At 37.4% G+C, this 14782-nt stretch overlaps 1 protein-coding gene and 1 long non-coding RNA gene across 2 annotated transcripts; one reads left to right on the top strand and one right to left on the bottom strand.

Annotated features, from left to right (window-relative positions):
- Window positions 1-3006: 3006 nt before the first annotated feature.
- Window positions 3007-7079, top strand: LOC145783541 (uncharacterized). Its single transcript, XM_082595442.1, has 2 exons — window positions 3007-3459; window positions 5855-7079. Exons 1-2 carry the CDS (start codon window positions 3063-3065, stop codon window positions 6904-6906), a joined length of 1449 nt encoding a protein of 482 aa, XP_082451568.1. The 5' UTR covers window positions 3007-3062; the 3' UTR covers window positions 6907-7079.
- A 4060-nt stretch (window positions 7080-11139) lies between these two features.
- Window positions 11140-14231, bottom strand: LOC145783042 (uncharacterized). The gene is made up of 2 exons (XR_014290895.1): window positions 14157-14231; window positions 11140-11517 (listed from the first exon to the last, which is right to left on the bottom strand). It is a non-coding gene; the product is annotated as an uncharacterized LOC145783042 (long non-coding RNA).
- Window positions 14232-14782: the final 551 nt, after the last annotated feature.

Here is a 14782-nt window from a genome sequence, read left to right as displayed (position 1 = left end):
GTGTTTATCGAGATAAATACAACCAAGCCGAGCGTAACCGTAAAGTTTAAGGTTTTTGGACTTAAGCACTTTTGTTAAATTGAATGACAGTGCCGTTTTTGCTTGACAAATGACACTTCGCAAGAGGGCTTGTTTAAATTTTTTTTATGCCCATTACTTTGAATACTCAAAACTAGAAAGTGATTTTACCCAGCACTAGCTTTTATTGTTCTCTTTTTATTCTCTTAAGGTACCGTACAACAGTTTAATTGAAATCCCAGTCACTGCAGTCGAACTTTGTTTTTGACATGTCATCTGGTCACAGCTAAGCCAGTGAAGCATTACACCAGCATTAGCTCGTAGCTTATGCTGGTCTCCATCTTCAAGTAAAATGTGATTCAGTGCTACAAAAGGTTAAATCAATAGTAAACGGATAATGCTGAACAGGCAAGATATGAGCAATGCATCTTTAACAGCGTGTAACATGGGCTACAGTAGAGTAGAAAAAGTGAGACATTGGATAATAAAACATCCACAATTGCACAAAGTAGGCCGATGTCGTTTATAATTTTGTAATATTATTAGTAGCAAAACTGAGGAATAGTCTATTAGGATGATACGTTAAAGAATGTAGATCTGTAATTGTACTAATCATTAGAGCTAGCTATCGATGCAATGCACTGTCCACAAATAATATTGCACTAAGAATTCATGGTCTTTCTTGTGAGAAACCGAGACAGTTTTCATCAGAAATAGGCTACGTTAAGATTGCATCTCATGTTCGTAGCAAAAGGTTATTTTAAATACTTCTTGTACCGGTAAGGGTTTATTTTAATTCTACGGCAGAAAAGGGTAGGTCAAAGATGCAAACTTCAACAAACCCTGCGAATAGCTTGGGCTTATTTTGGCAAAGCGCCTCAACAATCAGTATCATGCTAACTAGAATAACAAAACAATTTTCAGATAAATATGGTTTTATTTTCGTTAATTTGAACCAGTATTGAAACTGGTTACTTTGAGCGAGCATCGTTATTGGATTAAACAAATCTTCAAATACCCAGGGATAAAATTAGATTTAAGCCTAACCGCACTAATCTGCAATTTTATTAGGCCTATTTTGTTGAAAACAAAGGTTATAATGTCTTGTGGTGTAAAGTGATCAAATCGCTATGGGCTAAGTTAATATTGTTTGAAACAAATCTGATCAAGAAATTTCTTGACATGAAAAGTTTAACTCTAAATAAACCAAGGTAATCGAATTTAATAACAAAACGGAATAGAAATGTTACATAGTAGGTTACCTACTCTGTATTTGACAACACACATAGGGTTTCATACATCTTGACTAAGCACTTGGTACGCAAGCCCTCTCATTTTTCACTTCATGACACTTTTGCACTGCAAAATTTTCGTGCATTTCTCATTTCTTTGGAGCGCACAAAGAACCAAATTGCTATAACTTTTAAAAAAAGAAGACAAAAGAATTTTGCTCAAAATGGAACCAACTTTGTTTTTAAAACTTTTCATAACAAAATTAAAGTTAGTCATGTAAAAATTTAAGCTAGCTGTCACAACAAACGTTAAAAACTCACCATTGAAAAACATACTGTTTATTTAAGCGGGTGATTCGCCTGGGTCGACAGTACCTTAGTTATGCTTTTAACAGCCTTACTAGAGGTATAAACAACAAAACCATACCATAAAAGCATGAGAAAGTTTTGATAATTCCGACGACAGCTTCCCGAATTTTACTTTTTTTCTGTCACCGACAGCTTTTTGGCTGTAGTTGCTAAATCACAACAAAAATACAAGTTCCCTAACCCGATTTAGACAAAAACCATTCTCGAGTTAAGCTGATAAAAAAAAATACAACGCGTGTAAGAAAGTCGTAATAAGCAACAAAACAATAAACAAATTTCAGACGAAAACAAAATACAACCAACGAGACAGAAATATAAAGTGTTGCAAAATATTATTATTACAGCGTCTCCATTGTGAAATCGCATTAAAATCAGAAAATGGTCTACTACATAAACTCTGTTTTTATTTTATGCTTAGAATTTCTTATGATACATTGGTGATATCTGCCAAGTAGACTACAGCACGTTTTTTTTGATTGATTGACCGTGGAAACATTTGTTCTCAGATTGAGAAAACTTTTTAAGAGTTTAATCCTGGCAGTTTCGCATGCTTGTAGAGGCTTTAAATCACTGACGCAGGCCCGGTCACCGAGATTGACAGGGTGAAGTTTTCGGCTTGTTAAAGTGTTGTGGTTTGTGAGCTATTTCATCCACTACGTAGCCTACCACTAAATGAAGAGCAATCCTTGGAAGAGTTGCTTAATCGCACACCCCATGAGTCGAACCAGAGTTGTTCGATCTTACGTTTTCTTTTACAGAGTTGAATGTAAAATGTGTTGACCACAATGCAAATAGGTAGGTTTACGATCTATAAATCAGCTTTAGTCAGCTTGCTAACATTGGATACCTACCACAACTAAAGCTACAGTGCAAAAATGAAGAACAAGAAGTCAAAATTAACTCAGTAAGCTAAACGATATTGTGTTTGGGATGCTTTTAGCGTTGGTTTGTGATCCGATCATTCATGCATAAGATCAGTCCATCTGGTTAGATATAAACGCTGCTTTGCCTTCTCTGCTGGAACACCCCAAGAAAACTTCGAGTATGAATAAAATCTGGACCGTAAATCCATGCAGGTCTTTATTCGGGCAAACAATGAGATTTATCAGTAAGAAAAACTGCTTGGTTTTGATTATGTTGTTGATTGTTGGACAATATTCAGTTGACGCTAAAGACATGCTTTTCAGCAAAACAGACATTTACAAAATGTCATCTTTACTTGAACGGATTTGCAAAAAATATGACAAGATTTGCAGGCCTTGCCAGACTACAGGAAATACGGCTGATTTATCCATTTCCAAAAATATACAATTATTTCATCAAGTCCAGCCGCAGGCTACTGTTAAGTTTTCAATGAATGGAATATTGACACGAAATAAAAGGTCTTTAACAAAAAAGACAAATAATGTAAGTTCAGGCCAAGATGATGCCAACGAGTTGAGTATGAAAATGTCATCACAGAAAATTACGCAATTCTGCGAACTGACTTCTGAGCAACATTCAACGAATATCGCCTACGTATGCAAAGTATTTTACGCTGAGCTTTACAAGGAATTGATTGGAGATACTGTACAAAACCGAATTGCTTCTTCCAGCCAAGCTTTTTTGCATCGAACCAAGATGCATGGTGGCCAAGTTACCTTGTTGAGAAACAACGTCACTGTAATAATAAACGCCTCACAACAGTGGCATATCCCTATCAACACTACGACTTTGTCGCTGCGAAATTTAAAAATTGTTAAAATTTATGGAAAAGCTTTTTATTCTTTACAAGATAACTTGAGGCATCTTTCCTTGGATAATAACGCCATTTCGTACATTGCCAAAAAAGCATTTACAGGTAAGTCTTATCATAGCTTACGTGAAGTTTGACACTACAAGCTAAATGGGGTAGAAAAATTGAAAAGTCTTTGTACGATTTTTTGTAAGCTGTAATTACTGTAACAACTAGCATTCGAAATTTATTACTCTCTATAGCTAGGCTAATTAACAATTTTGATCTTATTTGGAAAAGTTCAAGCAAAAATTTATCTAAACGTGTCAGCTTTGCTTGCAGTGACATACGCTTGGTTCTTGGTATGATGCAAAAGTAAAAAATTCATCATGAGAATAGCACCATATAGCTAATTATGGAAGGATATTTTGCAAATATTTTCTACTTTAAATTCAGCCCCGATTTACTATAATGTAACAAGATGTTTATATAATTTTTTGAACTTTTCGTCTATCTAATTTAGTAAAAATTACATTCTTTCTCTGGAAATCGATATTCTTTGCAACGTTCATAATAAAACTTTTCAACTATTTCATGAAATAAAATATATAAATTTGTTTATAATGGTCCTTCAATAATGTATAGGTAAAAATACCCCTGGTAATAGCCTGCATGATCAAGTCCTCAATTCGAAGCCCTCCAGTCCATGGCAAATATCCTCATGGTATTATCGTTAAGAACAGGCTATACTTAGATAAACATTGTTTAACACAACACGAATAGGCCCAGGCAGTAGTGTTAACAGGAGGGTCCAGGGGGTACTTTTGATCCCGGGCCAGGAAAGATTTTAGAGGCCGGGACCTTTCAAAAGGCCTGGGACGTTAAGAATCCGCGTATTGTTTGGATATGGTGCGTTTTTCTTAGAAGTGACTTTATTTGGTGCTTTCGAAACTCATTGGTACCTGGCTCAAACTATCCTCTCATCGGCTCTGAGCCTAGCCTTCACTTTTACCAATAATCTCTACTTAGTGTCTCAGTTGCCCTGTGTGTGTCATATCGAATAATATCATAGTACTTTGATTATAAACATGTTATTCAAGTGGTTAAAATGCATATTTTATGGAATTGAACTGTCGGTGAGGCTCTTCAACATGTTAGGGTCAGGTTCTCTTCCCATGACACTTCTATTCACAAAAAATACCAAAAGCGCAATGAAACATACCAAGCAAAATTCTGTCACTATGTGTTAATCTATTCAGCCGAGTTAAAAATTGCAAACGATAGGCTCAGATTACAGCACTACATGTGACGTGCCCACGTCTAGTTGCAGTATAGTAGGCTATTGTACCAGCTCCATGACAATAGCTTGCGATGTTTCACCCATAACAGAAACCAAAATAGAAAAATTAACCTTTGGTATACCGTCACGAGTGGTTCACTTTGAAGTCAGTTTATAACTGTGTCAAAGTCTACTTTTTTATGTGATAGCGCACTGAACACATCAATCTTCCCTGGTTTCGCCGAGGAACCAGAGACTTGCAGCTGTTTGCAGAGTTCCTATGAGCTTGTTTAAGTTAAGTATATTAAAGATGTGACAACGAACACAGGCACAGGATGGGTGCAGCATAGAAGGTTAAACTTTGTGTTATCTGCTCAAAGTGATCAACTCCGAAGTGTGACGGTATAGTAGGCTACCATTAGTGAGCTTGAATGTGACCTCTTCATGGATGCTCTTGGCAGGGCAATATTGTGCCCAAAAGATCATTAATGGCTGTGATTGGCAAATAAGCCGATAAAAAAGCCTTGAGCAAATGTATTGCAGTTGTGCCAAAAAAGATTTGCCAAAGTAGACCTATTTGCAGTACGAGGTTCTTGCCATGGAGATATTTTCCGTAAAGGATTGGGATCTAGAGATTTCTACGGTTGTTTTTTGGATGACCCATCATAAACGTATGGAAACAAACCTCTATGCAAAAAAGTAATACAAACGTGTAAATCGCAAAAAGTATAGGTTTTAAGACGACAAAAGTTATTTTTAAAATATGATTTTTCCGTTATTTTTTCGGGGAGGGGGGGTGAAAAATTTAAAGAAGTTATACTATAAAAGGTCTTAGATTAGAATATTTTGTTGCTTCTAAGAAATCAGAGCTCAAGCTGAATTTGATACTAAATACCCCGTCATTACTTTGGACTCATATTGCAATTTTATAAAGAATTAGTTAACAAAAGAAATGATTCCTTTAGGCACATAGGCACACCTTCTCCTGTGAAATCACCTGAACTGTATCTTGGTATCCCACACTTTTAACCTTTCTCAAATATATTAACTAAAGAGAAAGAAAAGTATTTGACATAAAAGCGATTTCATTTAACAAAAAAATGTATATTCTTGTTTAAGTTTGTTTATGTTATTTGACTGTTAACACGTAACAACTAAGTACCAACGTTCAGACGAAACTTTTCTAGCCTATCATGGCTAATGGCTATGTTGTGATCATATAACAATCGTTTCTTGTTATAGGCATTGATGGGTTGCTTGACTTGGACTTATCACACAACCACATTCAATCACTTCCAGCATGTGTCTTCTCTGGCTTAATCAGATTAAGAAAACTCAATCTCATGCATAATGAAATCGAATACATCGGGTGGAAAACCTTTTCTGGATTGCAATCCTTAGTTTATTTGGACTTGTCTTCTAACGGATTGGAAGATATTCATACGTTTGCTCTCCGTGGTCTTCGCAGTACACAAAGTGTGATTATTGATTTAAGCAGAAACAAACTCACTCTGCCTAAAAAAGAGTGGTTGTTGCTAGGAAAGTCTGCAAACAACTTGTGTAACAAAGATTCTAAAGAATCGAGTTTGAAACAAAAGCACTTTCAAGCTAGTGAAGTAATCTCAAAAAATAAGTTTGTACGCAACGAAACTCATCGTCTATCCACAAAGCGGATTATTTGGGCAGAAGAAAACTCGTGGTCTTGTAGCTGCACTGGACCGTCTAATATTCTTGACTTTACAAAGATAATGATACTGTCTCAGTCATTTGTCACTGCCAATGATTTCCTACTTGAGCCAGTTGAAGATAATTTCAACCAAGCTGAGCATACCTTCCAGTATGATAGCATATTCCAGATCAACTGGGAAGTTGCGTTATCATGCACAGAGTCAGGAAATTTAAGCGGATTAACCATTAATACAAGTCCCAAGTCTTTGAAACTAGTATCTGAATACTGTTGCGTAGAGATGTTAGAATCCTCAGACAAGGGATCGTGTGAATTTATAAATGAATGGTTGAAAAACAATACAGAGTTTGCTCCGGAAGAGATTCCTCCTGCATCTGGATTGACAAACAATCAGGTCACCGTGGTTGGAATCATCATTGTTGTCTTGTCTCCAGTACTTTTAACACTTTGTCCAGATTGCCATCAAGAAGTGAGCTCGTCTGGCAAGAAACGCAAGAAAAATGAAAATGATAAGAAATTAGACGATAAAAGGGCGAGAAATAATAGAGATAATATTGTAGTCACTAAACTTCTTTCTGATACAAGTGACAAAGCAGACAGCGGCTAAATAATTATTTTAAATTGACTAATAAAGCTTTTCTGTTTTTGTAAAGCAACCCAGTAAACTGTCCACTTGAAGCGGTTGACTGTCTCGTACCATTAGTATAAGCCTTGTTACTCGACGCAACAAACAGTTTAAAAGTCTCATTTTTTAATCATATAATCGATTTCGCTACCACAGCATCCTCAGTATGATCATGTCAAGCCATGTCAAAGCTCGACATGATCAATTGATTATACTGAGGATGCTGTGATAGCGAAATCGATTATATGATTAAAAAATGAGGCTGGTAAACTATTTGTTGCGTTAAGTAACAACGCTGCTTATATTATATACTGTACATCATTATTTTAGACATCGCTTGTTTTGCGCCCTGGACAACTGAGTATAAAACATTTTATAGAAAGTATAATAGGTTTTTATACGGCCTAATTTTCAGTGTTTTAAACAAAAGCTCCTACACTTCATGTTGATATGTTCGTAATGGCCACAACGGTAAACTTTCTCGTCCATGCATCGGCTGATCAAAAAAAAAATTCAAGGGAGTATAATTAACAAAAAGAATAACTTATGGAACAAAAAGATAAAATTCTTAGCAAAACTGTGTTGCATGCTTTCTATATTGCCATAGCAAGTTTTTCATCGAATGTTTAAGTAAAAAATATGTCGAGAAAATGATAAAACTCGGCTTTTAACTCAACACTAGTTTCGTTTTGAATGTTTTTTCGACAGAGTATTGTGATCGATGTAATGTTGTAAACTTTCAAAGGGAGCATTACCATCAATGTATAATCTTATCACAAACTAGGGTGAAACTCGAATTAGGCGTCTCCCATTTTGGTTCGATTGTGGCCTTAATGATTTTCGCCTTAAATCAATGTGTATTCTTATAAATTCTATTGTTGTTACATTGAATATACATTGTTGGAACCATGGCTACTGAGAGGTTGAGGCTTATTATTCATTGGAATGTGTTAGCTACACTAAATCTTGAAAATGTGACAGTGGGGTAATTTGAACAGACGTCCGGGGAAATGTTCCCTGCAAGACTTGCGTGGGTCCGGTTTAACCGGCTACGAACCGGCGTCGGTCGCTTTCGTTCAGACATGTGCAGATGGGGCCTAGCTCCCTCACCGGGATGCGAGTGTGGTGCCACAGACCAGACAGTAGACCATGTCGTTCATGACTGCCCAATCCATCAATCACCACATGGAACGCTTGGACTAAAGGCCATGGATGATGAGACTGGCGAGTGGCTGATGACCTCATGCCCAAACATATAGTCCGGAAGAAAACTCATACGACGAAGACTAAGAACAGACGTAACAATAACCAAGGTCCAAGGACCAAAAGTAAATATGTGCTGACCCTCATCGATATTTTTTCAAATGGTAATCACGAAGAAAAATATTTCTGCTGAAAACCCGTATTATTGGTTTTGCCATGTCTGCATCGATACTTCAGTTAAAGAAGTTCACCAACATTGCAAACAAAAAATGGCAAGGTCCAGCAACTGTGGCTCAACAACTTTTGGGGTGAGTGGTTTGCGCAAAGAACATCAAGGACAGTTTTCTCTCAGCGCAATCTAGTGGGCCAAATAAATCACAGGCAACATTACTTCAACAATATTCTCTCAGGGTTACGCTGTGATGAGAGCAACTAATGCGATACAGATTTTCCTTGGCATGAGCTATTGTATTTTTTTAAATTCTAATGCTCAATAATGACTTCTTACAAAAAAAACTTGCATTACTCTCGTTAATGAAATAACATGATGCGTTCTACTGGTGAAAATTAAGTTGAACTATCACAAGATGTATAAAATGACAATCTGCTTTTATTCCGACGTTTCCTCAACCAGACACGACTGACTACTTCAAAGGGCTAGACCAGGTTGTGACTACCTGTCTAGCATGGCAAAACAAAGCAAAACTCTCGTTAATGGTACGTATTGATAGCTAATTTTTACAGACATAGAACCGCAAGATGGCAGTATATACTAGTTGAGCTTACATCAAGAAAGCAAAAGTTTGTTTCTCGGCACTACACCGTTATGGTTGGCGAATCGCATCTGCTCGCTGTACTAGTGAGTGCTCAGCCTTGTGCTGATAGCCGGGAAGAACGCCCCTTTCTTCACAAACCAAAAGTTTAGTTATAGAAGTGCTTCAATAGCACGTGTTTGCCAATCTGTCCCTTGTTAAACTTGGTAGCTACTTAGTGATAGCTTCTTATGTTATTCATTTTGGAAATGCGTCATTCGAAACTAAAAATGCTTTTATAGTTTTAGAAACTAGTGAACCTGGATTTTGTCAAGCATAGCTAAATATTAGGCTAATTAAAACTTTAAGTCGGTTTCATGTCATTGCTTTTGTTTCCAATTTTTGACCAAATAAAAACTTTTGTCAGTCAAACACGAAATCAAATGACCGTATCGGTCTTCTTTCTGCTTAAACATACTCATTTGCATCAAGCTGCGCAGTCCCTCAGTTATCTTGAGTATATAAATTTATTTGTACTCACAGGATATTGTTAAAACAAACATTTTTTAATCAAACATCAAACACAACACGTCGAGTGACCATTGGAAATCCTGTGCAAAAGGGAATACATTTTTTGTGGCACAAATAATGTAACTTTTCCTTTTTCGCTTTAATCAACCTTGCCCCCACTCCGATGGTGTGGATAGTTACGCTGTGATCTAGGAAGTTAAATATAATGATCTTTTTTTGTTTCGACACGAAATTAGTTTTCAGCATGGTTTCGTTTTGAAGAAAAACTTGTTTACGTTGTTACGAAATTTAAAAGAGTTATTTTTGCATGTCCACCACCTGTAGCGCACCCAGCATGGGGCTAAGGGGGCTCAAGCCCCTCCCAAACCCGCCACCAAGAATGAAGTTTTTGTATGTTCCCCATTTATACCTTTTGCTTACAGGTAGATATGAATAAGACACAACAATACAACAGGGCTGAGCATTATAACAATCCTATATTTTACATATTTACAAATAGTTTTAATTGTCGAACGTTTCTGTTTAACTTAACCCCTCATTAGGAATCTGAAAATATTTATAAAAATGCAATAAATTTTAACTTCTTGAAGGTAAAATTACATTAGGAATAGGCAACTACATAAATAACTACAAAAAAATTTGTACCACAGGGAACGTGATAGGCTACATCAAGTAAATGTTGATGAGAATGGACTCGTCTCTAGCAAACAATTGTTTGTTTAAAGTTTTGATGCTCCGGTACTCTCTTGGCCAAATGTCTGGTGGACATAGGCTACCGATGTAGCCTACCATAGGCTACGTCAATGCCGAATCACACGGACATGTAAAACTGTATACGACATTTGAGAAGAGAGACGAAGGCGTCAGGGACTTTAGTTGAAAATACAACTAATTTTGAATGTTTTGTAAGTAGGAAAAACGTCCACATCAAATTTCCTGTTTACAAAATTAGTGTTTTGTCTCAAACTGTTTTCGTGCTAGTTGTTGTTTTCGCACTTATTTGTGTTGGCAAACAGAAAGCTAATTTTATTTTGTCATACATGAGGAAAAATTCGAGATGCATAGAAGATTGCGAGAGTAGACGTTTAGGGATGAGGATGCTGGTGATGCTAGAAGCCTAGCCGGGGGTTCACTAGACCAACTTCTAATCTGATTGAGAGAATGAATCTTAATGTATCGGCAACCGGTGGGTTGTGGGCCTTTAAATATTAATCAAAGGGATGGGCATTGGCCTATTGTCACTGTCACTATTGTCGCAAATCACTCGCCGACATTTCTGAATTAGCCCCCCCCCTAACTGTTTTTCTGGGTGCGCTACTGTCTTAGTTTAAAAAGAGTTTAAAAATATAATATTTTGAGATATTTCGTTTTGTTATTTTTCTCTGACTTAGTTTCGAAAAAAAATGAATAATTTTGTTTTGACCGTTTCTACAAAACAATATTTTGAACAGTTTTAGTTGAGAATCTGTTTGCCACGTTTCGAAAAGAACCAATGTTCGATGGTCACAGAAAGTAAGCTGGTTGTTTTAGCACAACCATTCAATGATATGACTAAGCATGTTGTACACTAAAGTTCCATCTCAACCGTCACTGCTTAACAAATTAAAAGGCTATCATTACAATACAAAAACTCGATTCAGAACTTCTGGAACAGAAAAAAACGCTTGAAAATTATTTTTCACACATCAAAATAAACGATAAAATGTTAAATACTGGTAGAAGAGAAGTCTTATACTGGAAGATTTTGTCTGTGATGTTGGCTGACAATAGAACTTTAGAATGTGCTGCTTGATTGAAGTCCAATCCGCTTCTTGCGTTTTGTCATAAAGAGCCTTTCTTTCCATGAAGCGAAAGACAAACACAAAAACACAACATTGACAAACAAATTGAAATTTGTTAGTATCTGTCCAAGCACACCAGAGCTTTCGCCATGAGTGACGACTGTCATTATACCAATAAATAGTATGTCAGAAAACACACAGCATCCAGTGCAAATTGCAAGCCTTTTGATCACAGAACAAATCGTCGCAGTACTTTTGGTTGTGGATGCTAATTGCGAGGAAGAGTGCTTGATCAATGGATAGATGACAAGCCCAAGCAGCATGGCCTGTTAACAAATATAACTAATATAAATAAGGCGGAGCAATGCAGCATCAAGCAGTAACGTTTAGCCAACCTGGCATCGTTGAAAAATGTGTTTTAAATGAGTGATCCTTTGTTGTTTCTTTTGCTTCCGTCAAAACAAAACAATACGGTAGTACCTTTGCAGACCTGTATAGAGAGAATACCGATCGACTCTCTTCGGAGTAGACAAGTTTAATAATTTTTCAACAAATGCCTCTCTACTTCTTTATAGCTATTTGTTACTTGTAAAAACCTGCCAAGTAAAAGTAATTGTTGTAAACTATCTCATTCAAAGACAAAAATTGAATTGAGTGATAGTGAGAAATCACTCGGGGATTTCTAAGAGACCGTGACTCCGCGAGAGACAAATAGGTTAATCCGGATCTTCTGCTCAAAATCGTTATAGCTCTACAAATGAAACGGTTACCGCAATGATAAATAGATGCAATAGTTATTCCCGTAGACAATAAGTACCACTTTCACTGCTAGCGAAGAGTGATTGGCATGTAAGAAAAACAAGTGGTAGTTACCATTAGTAAATGATAATAATCATGCCTTTATTTGCGCCCATTGCGATAACATACCTACACTGCGATCACAGATGTAATACAACAGATGACAGGAAGCAGCGAAGTGACATATAGTCTTCGAGTCAGCTGCTCCCTTTAGTTTAGCTTGCCGTTGTCTTTGCTGAGACACAGCCACGTGCTCTAGAGCGGTGTCGAAGCCACGTCCTTTCAAACGTCGCGCAGACGTTCTCACCACTCGGCTACGCAGCCGACATTAGAAGAAGCAAAGGCTCTAATTTCGATAACATCAACGATCAGAATGCTTGGTACAGTAGAAAAACATTTCAATCAAAGCTGAAAGCTACTTTATGTTATTTTATAGCCTACTAGCGCAGCATTCTATCAAACTGATTAGCTCCGCAGAGAGAACAAAACTTGCACGACGAAACAATTTTCTCGTGACTGCCTTTGAAGATAATAAAACGGCAATATAACACATTTATTTTTTTCGTGATTTGTTCATAAACGACTTGTATGCAATATTTAACTTCAATTGTTAAAATGGGCGTACATTTAAACTTTGCCATGGGCGCCATTTTGCATTGGTACGCCACTGCTCTTGATCAACGCAAGTTTAAGAAATTTCTGGCAGATATTGACGCTGACTGCTCGTGTTTACTGCTGTTTGGTGGTTAAGCCAGAGCACCAAGTCAAAGAATCATTCAAAAGTACACTAGGCTTATCAGCGACATGATTGATGAATTTGAAATTCACATTAACGGTATATCCTGCCCCTGATGAAAATATTAGCAACACCTATAGCAATAGACGCAGCCAACCTCCCCTAGCCCCAACCCCCAAAATCATTTTCAGTCAAATACAAAGTTGACACAAGCATTCAAATATGATTATCTACTTCACTTTTGAGTCGAATCCCAGAGGGAAAGTATCCTAACTTGATAGCCAATGTGCTGATAAATGCTCCTGTAGCCTATTTGATTCAACATAACTTACGTGCGTGAAAAAGTGAAACACTTTTCAGAAAAAAAGTTGCAATTAAATCCAAATATCACAACCGATTGACGATCCATCATTCTATCCAGGTTTTAAGTAGACCTACTGCCTCTTTACAGCCAACATTAAATTACGGTACATTTCTTTTGTTGCGGTCCTTCACAAAATTTAGGTTTTGAATTTGGCCTCAGTGCCGAAAAGGTTGAGAACCACTAGGCTAAATAATGATAGGCTACAGGGCGACTTGCTTTGTAACTATTTCGAAGATGCACCTCTCAAACTTCATGCAATTATTTGGGCTTAGGGCAAGGTTAAAACAGATAAGCCCACGAACACAACTCGGCCAGTAGCATAATAGGCCAAGTGTTTCTTTGCACGTAGCCGGTCGTTTGGTCGACAGACATTTGGTCGACACTCATTTGGTCGACAGACATTTGGTCGACAGGACGTTTGGTCGACAGACATTTGGTCGACAGGACATTTAGTCGACAAGACATTTGGTCTACAGGACATTTGGGTTAGGGTTAGGTTAGGTTAGGTTAGGGTTAGGGTTAGAGTTAGAGTTAGAGTTAGAGTTAGGGTTAGGGTTAGGGTTAGAGTTAGAGTTAGAGTTAAGGTTAGGGTTAGGGTTAGGTTAGGTTAGGGTTAAGGTTAGTTAACTAACCCTAACCCTAAAATGAATCGTTCTGTCGACCTAACGTCCTGTCGACCAAATGTCTGTCGACCAAATGTCTGTCGACCAAATGTCTGTCGACCAAGTGTCTGTCGACCAAACGTCCTGTCGACCAAATGTCTGTCGACCAAATGACTGTCGATCAAATGTCTGTCGACCAAATGACCGGGTACCTCTTTGCACATGTACTTGATATTGAATATTAGTAATTGTGATTTATTGATTGATCAAGAACTGCATGACGAAGTAAAGTTTGGTGGCCATGCTACCCGAATAACCACAATTACAAAATTTTTATTGTTAAACAACGATTTAGTTTTAAAGTAGGCTCCTTTGTGGTAAAACACGACAGCACAAATAAGATTCAGTAGCACATGAGAAAAGTTAGGTTATATGTTTTACTGTATTTATAATCTAACTCTTTACCTGTTGTATAACTCCGAGTACTGGCAAAATTGCGATTCGCACCCATCGTGGTAACGAAGTATTTTCCCTGTAGCATCCCCGAGAACTGCTGAAAGGAGCTGCTGAGAGATTTAGAATAATAACACTTGCTAGACTCAATACGATGGTAATAATCAATGTAGCTGCGCTGATCTTTCGCAGGAAACTTGTTGTCAAATGCTTCAGAGTTTGAGCTTTGTACAATTTATGTTGTCTATCCCACAACATGATATAAACAGCCGCAATGGAAGTGGCATAAAACAGTACTGCACATTGGAATGTTACAACGCAGGCTGTATGAGACTTCCACCCCAAATGCAATTCCACAAAGATGTTATTGCAGTGAAAAAACAAAAATAAAGCAGCCGCTAGAAGTGATATTCTTGTTAACAAATCTTGCTGTGGTCGCGACGTGTTTTCGCTTCTGACTCTCATTGATGCGTTCGTGCTTGAAGCAGTACGAGTATGAAATGGCCTTTGACTTGCAGATGTCACCACGCTCACACGAGTCATTTCAATATTGGAGGAGCTGGTAGCACGTGCACGAGTTCTGACCGCTCTGTGTCGAACTTCATAAACAATGACAGCTGTCAGAATGTAAGCTGAAA

This window comes from Aplidium turbinatum, chromosome 14 (genome assembly GCF_918807975.1).
Source record: "Aplidium turbinatum chromosome 14, kaAplTurb1.1, whole genome shotgun sequence".
Classification (NCBI taxonomy): Eukaryota; Metazoa; Chordata; class Ascidiacea; order Aplousobranchia; family Polyclinidae; genus Aplidium; species Aplidium turbinatum.
The sequence above is the reverse complement of the archived record's forward strand: the minus strand, read 5'-3'. Positions and strand labels throughout refer to the sequence as shown.

Coding starts and splice junctions, on each gene's coding strand:
- LOC145783541 (XM_082595442.1), top strand. CDS start 3,063: ATGAAAATGTCATCACAGAAAATTACGCAATTCTGCGAACTGACTTCT. Junction 3,460..5,854: donor TGCCAAAAAAGCATTTACAG/GTAAGTCTTATC, acceptor TTCTTGTTATAG/GCATTGATGGGTTGCTTGAC.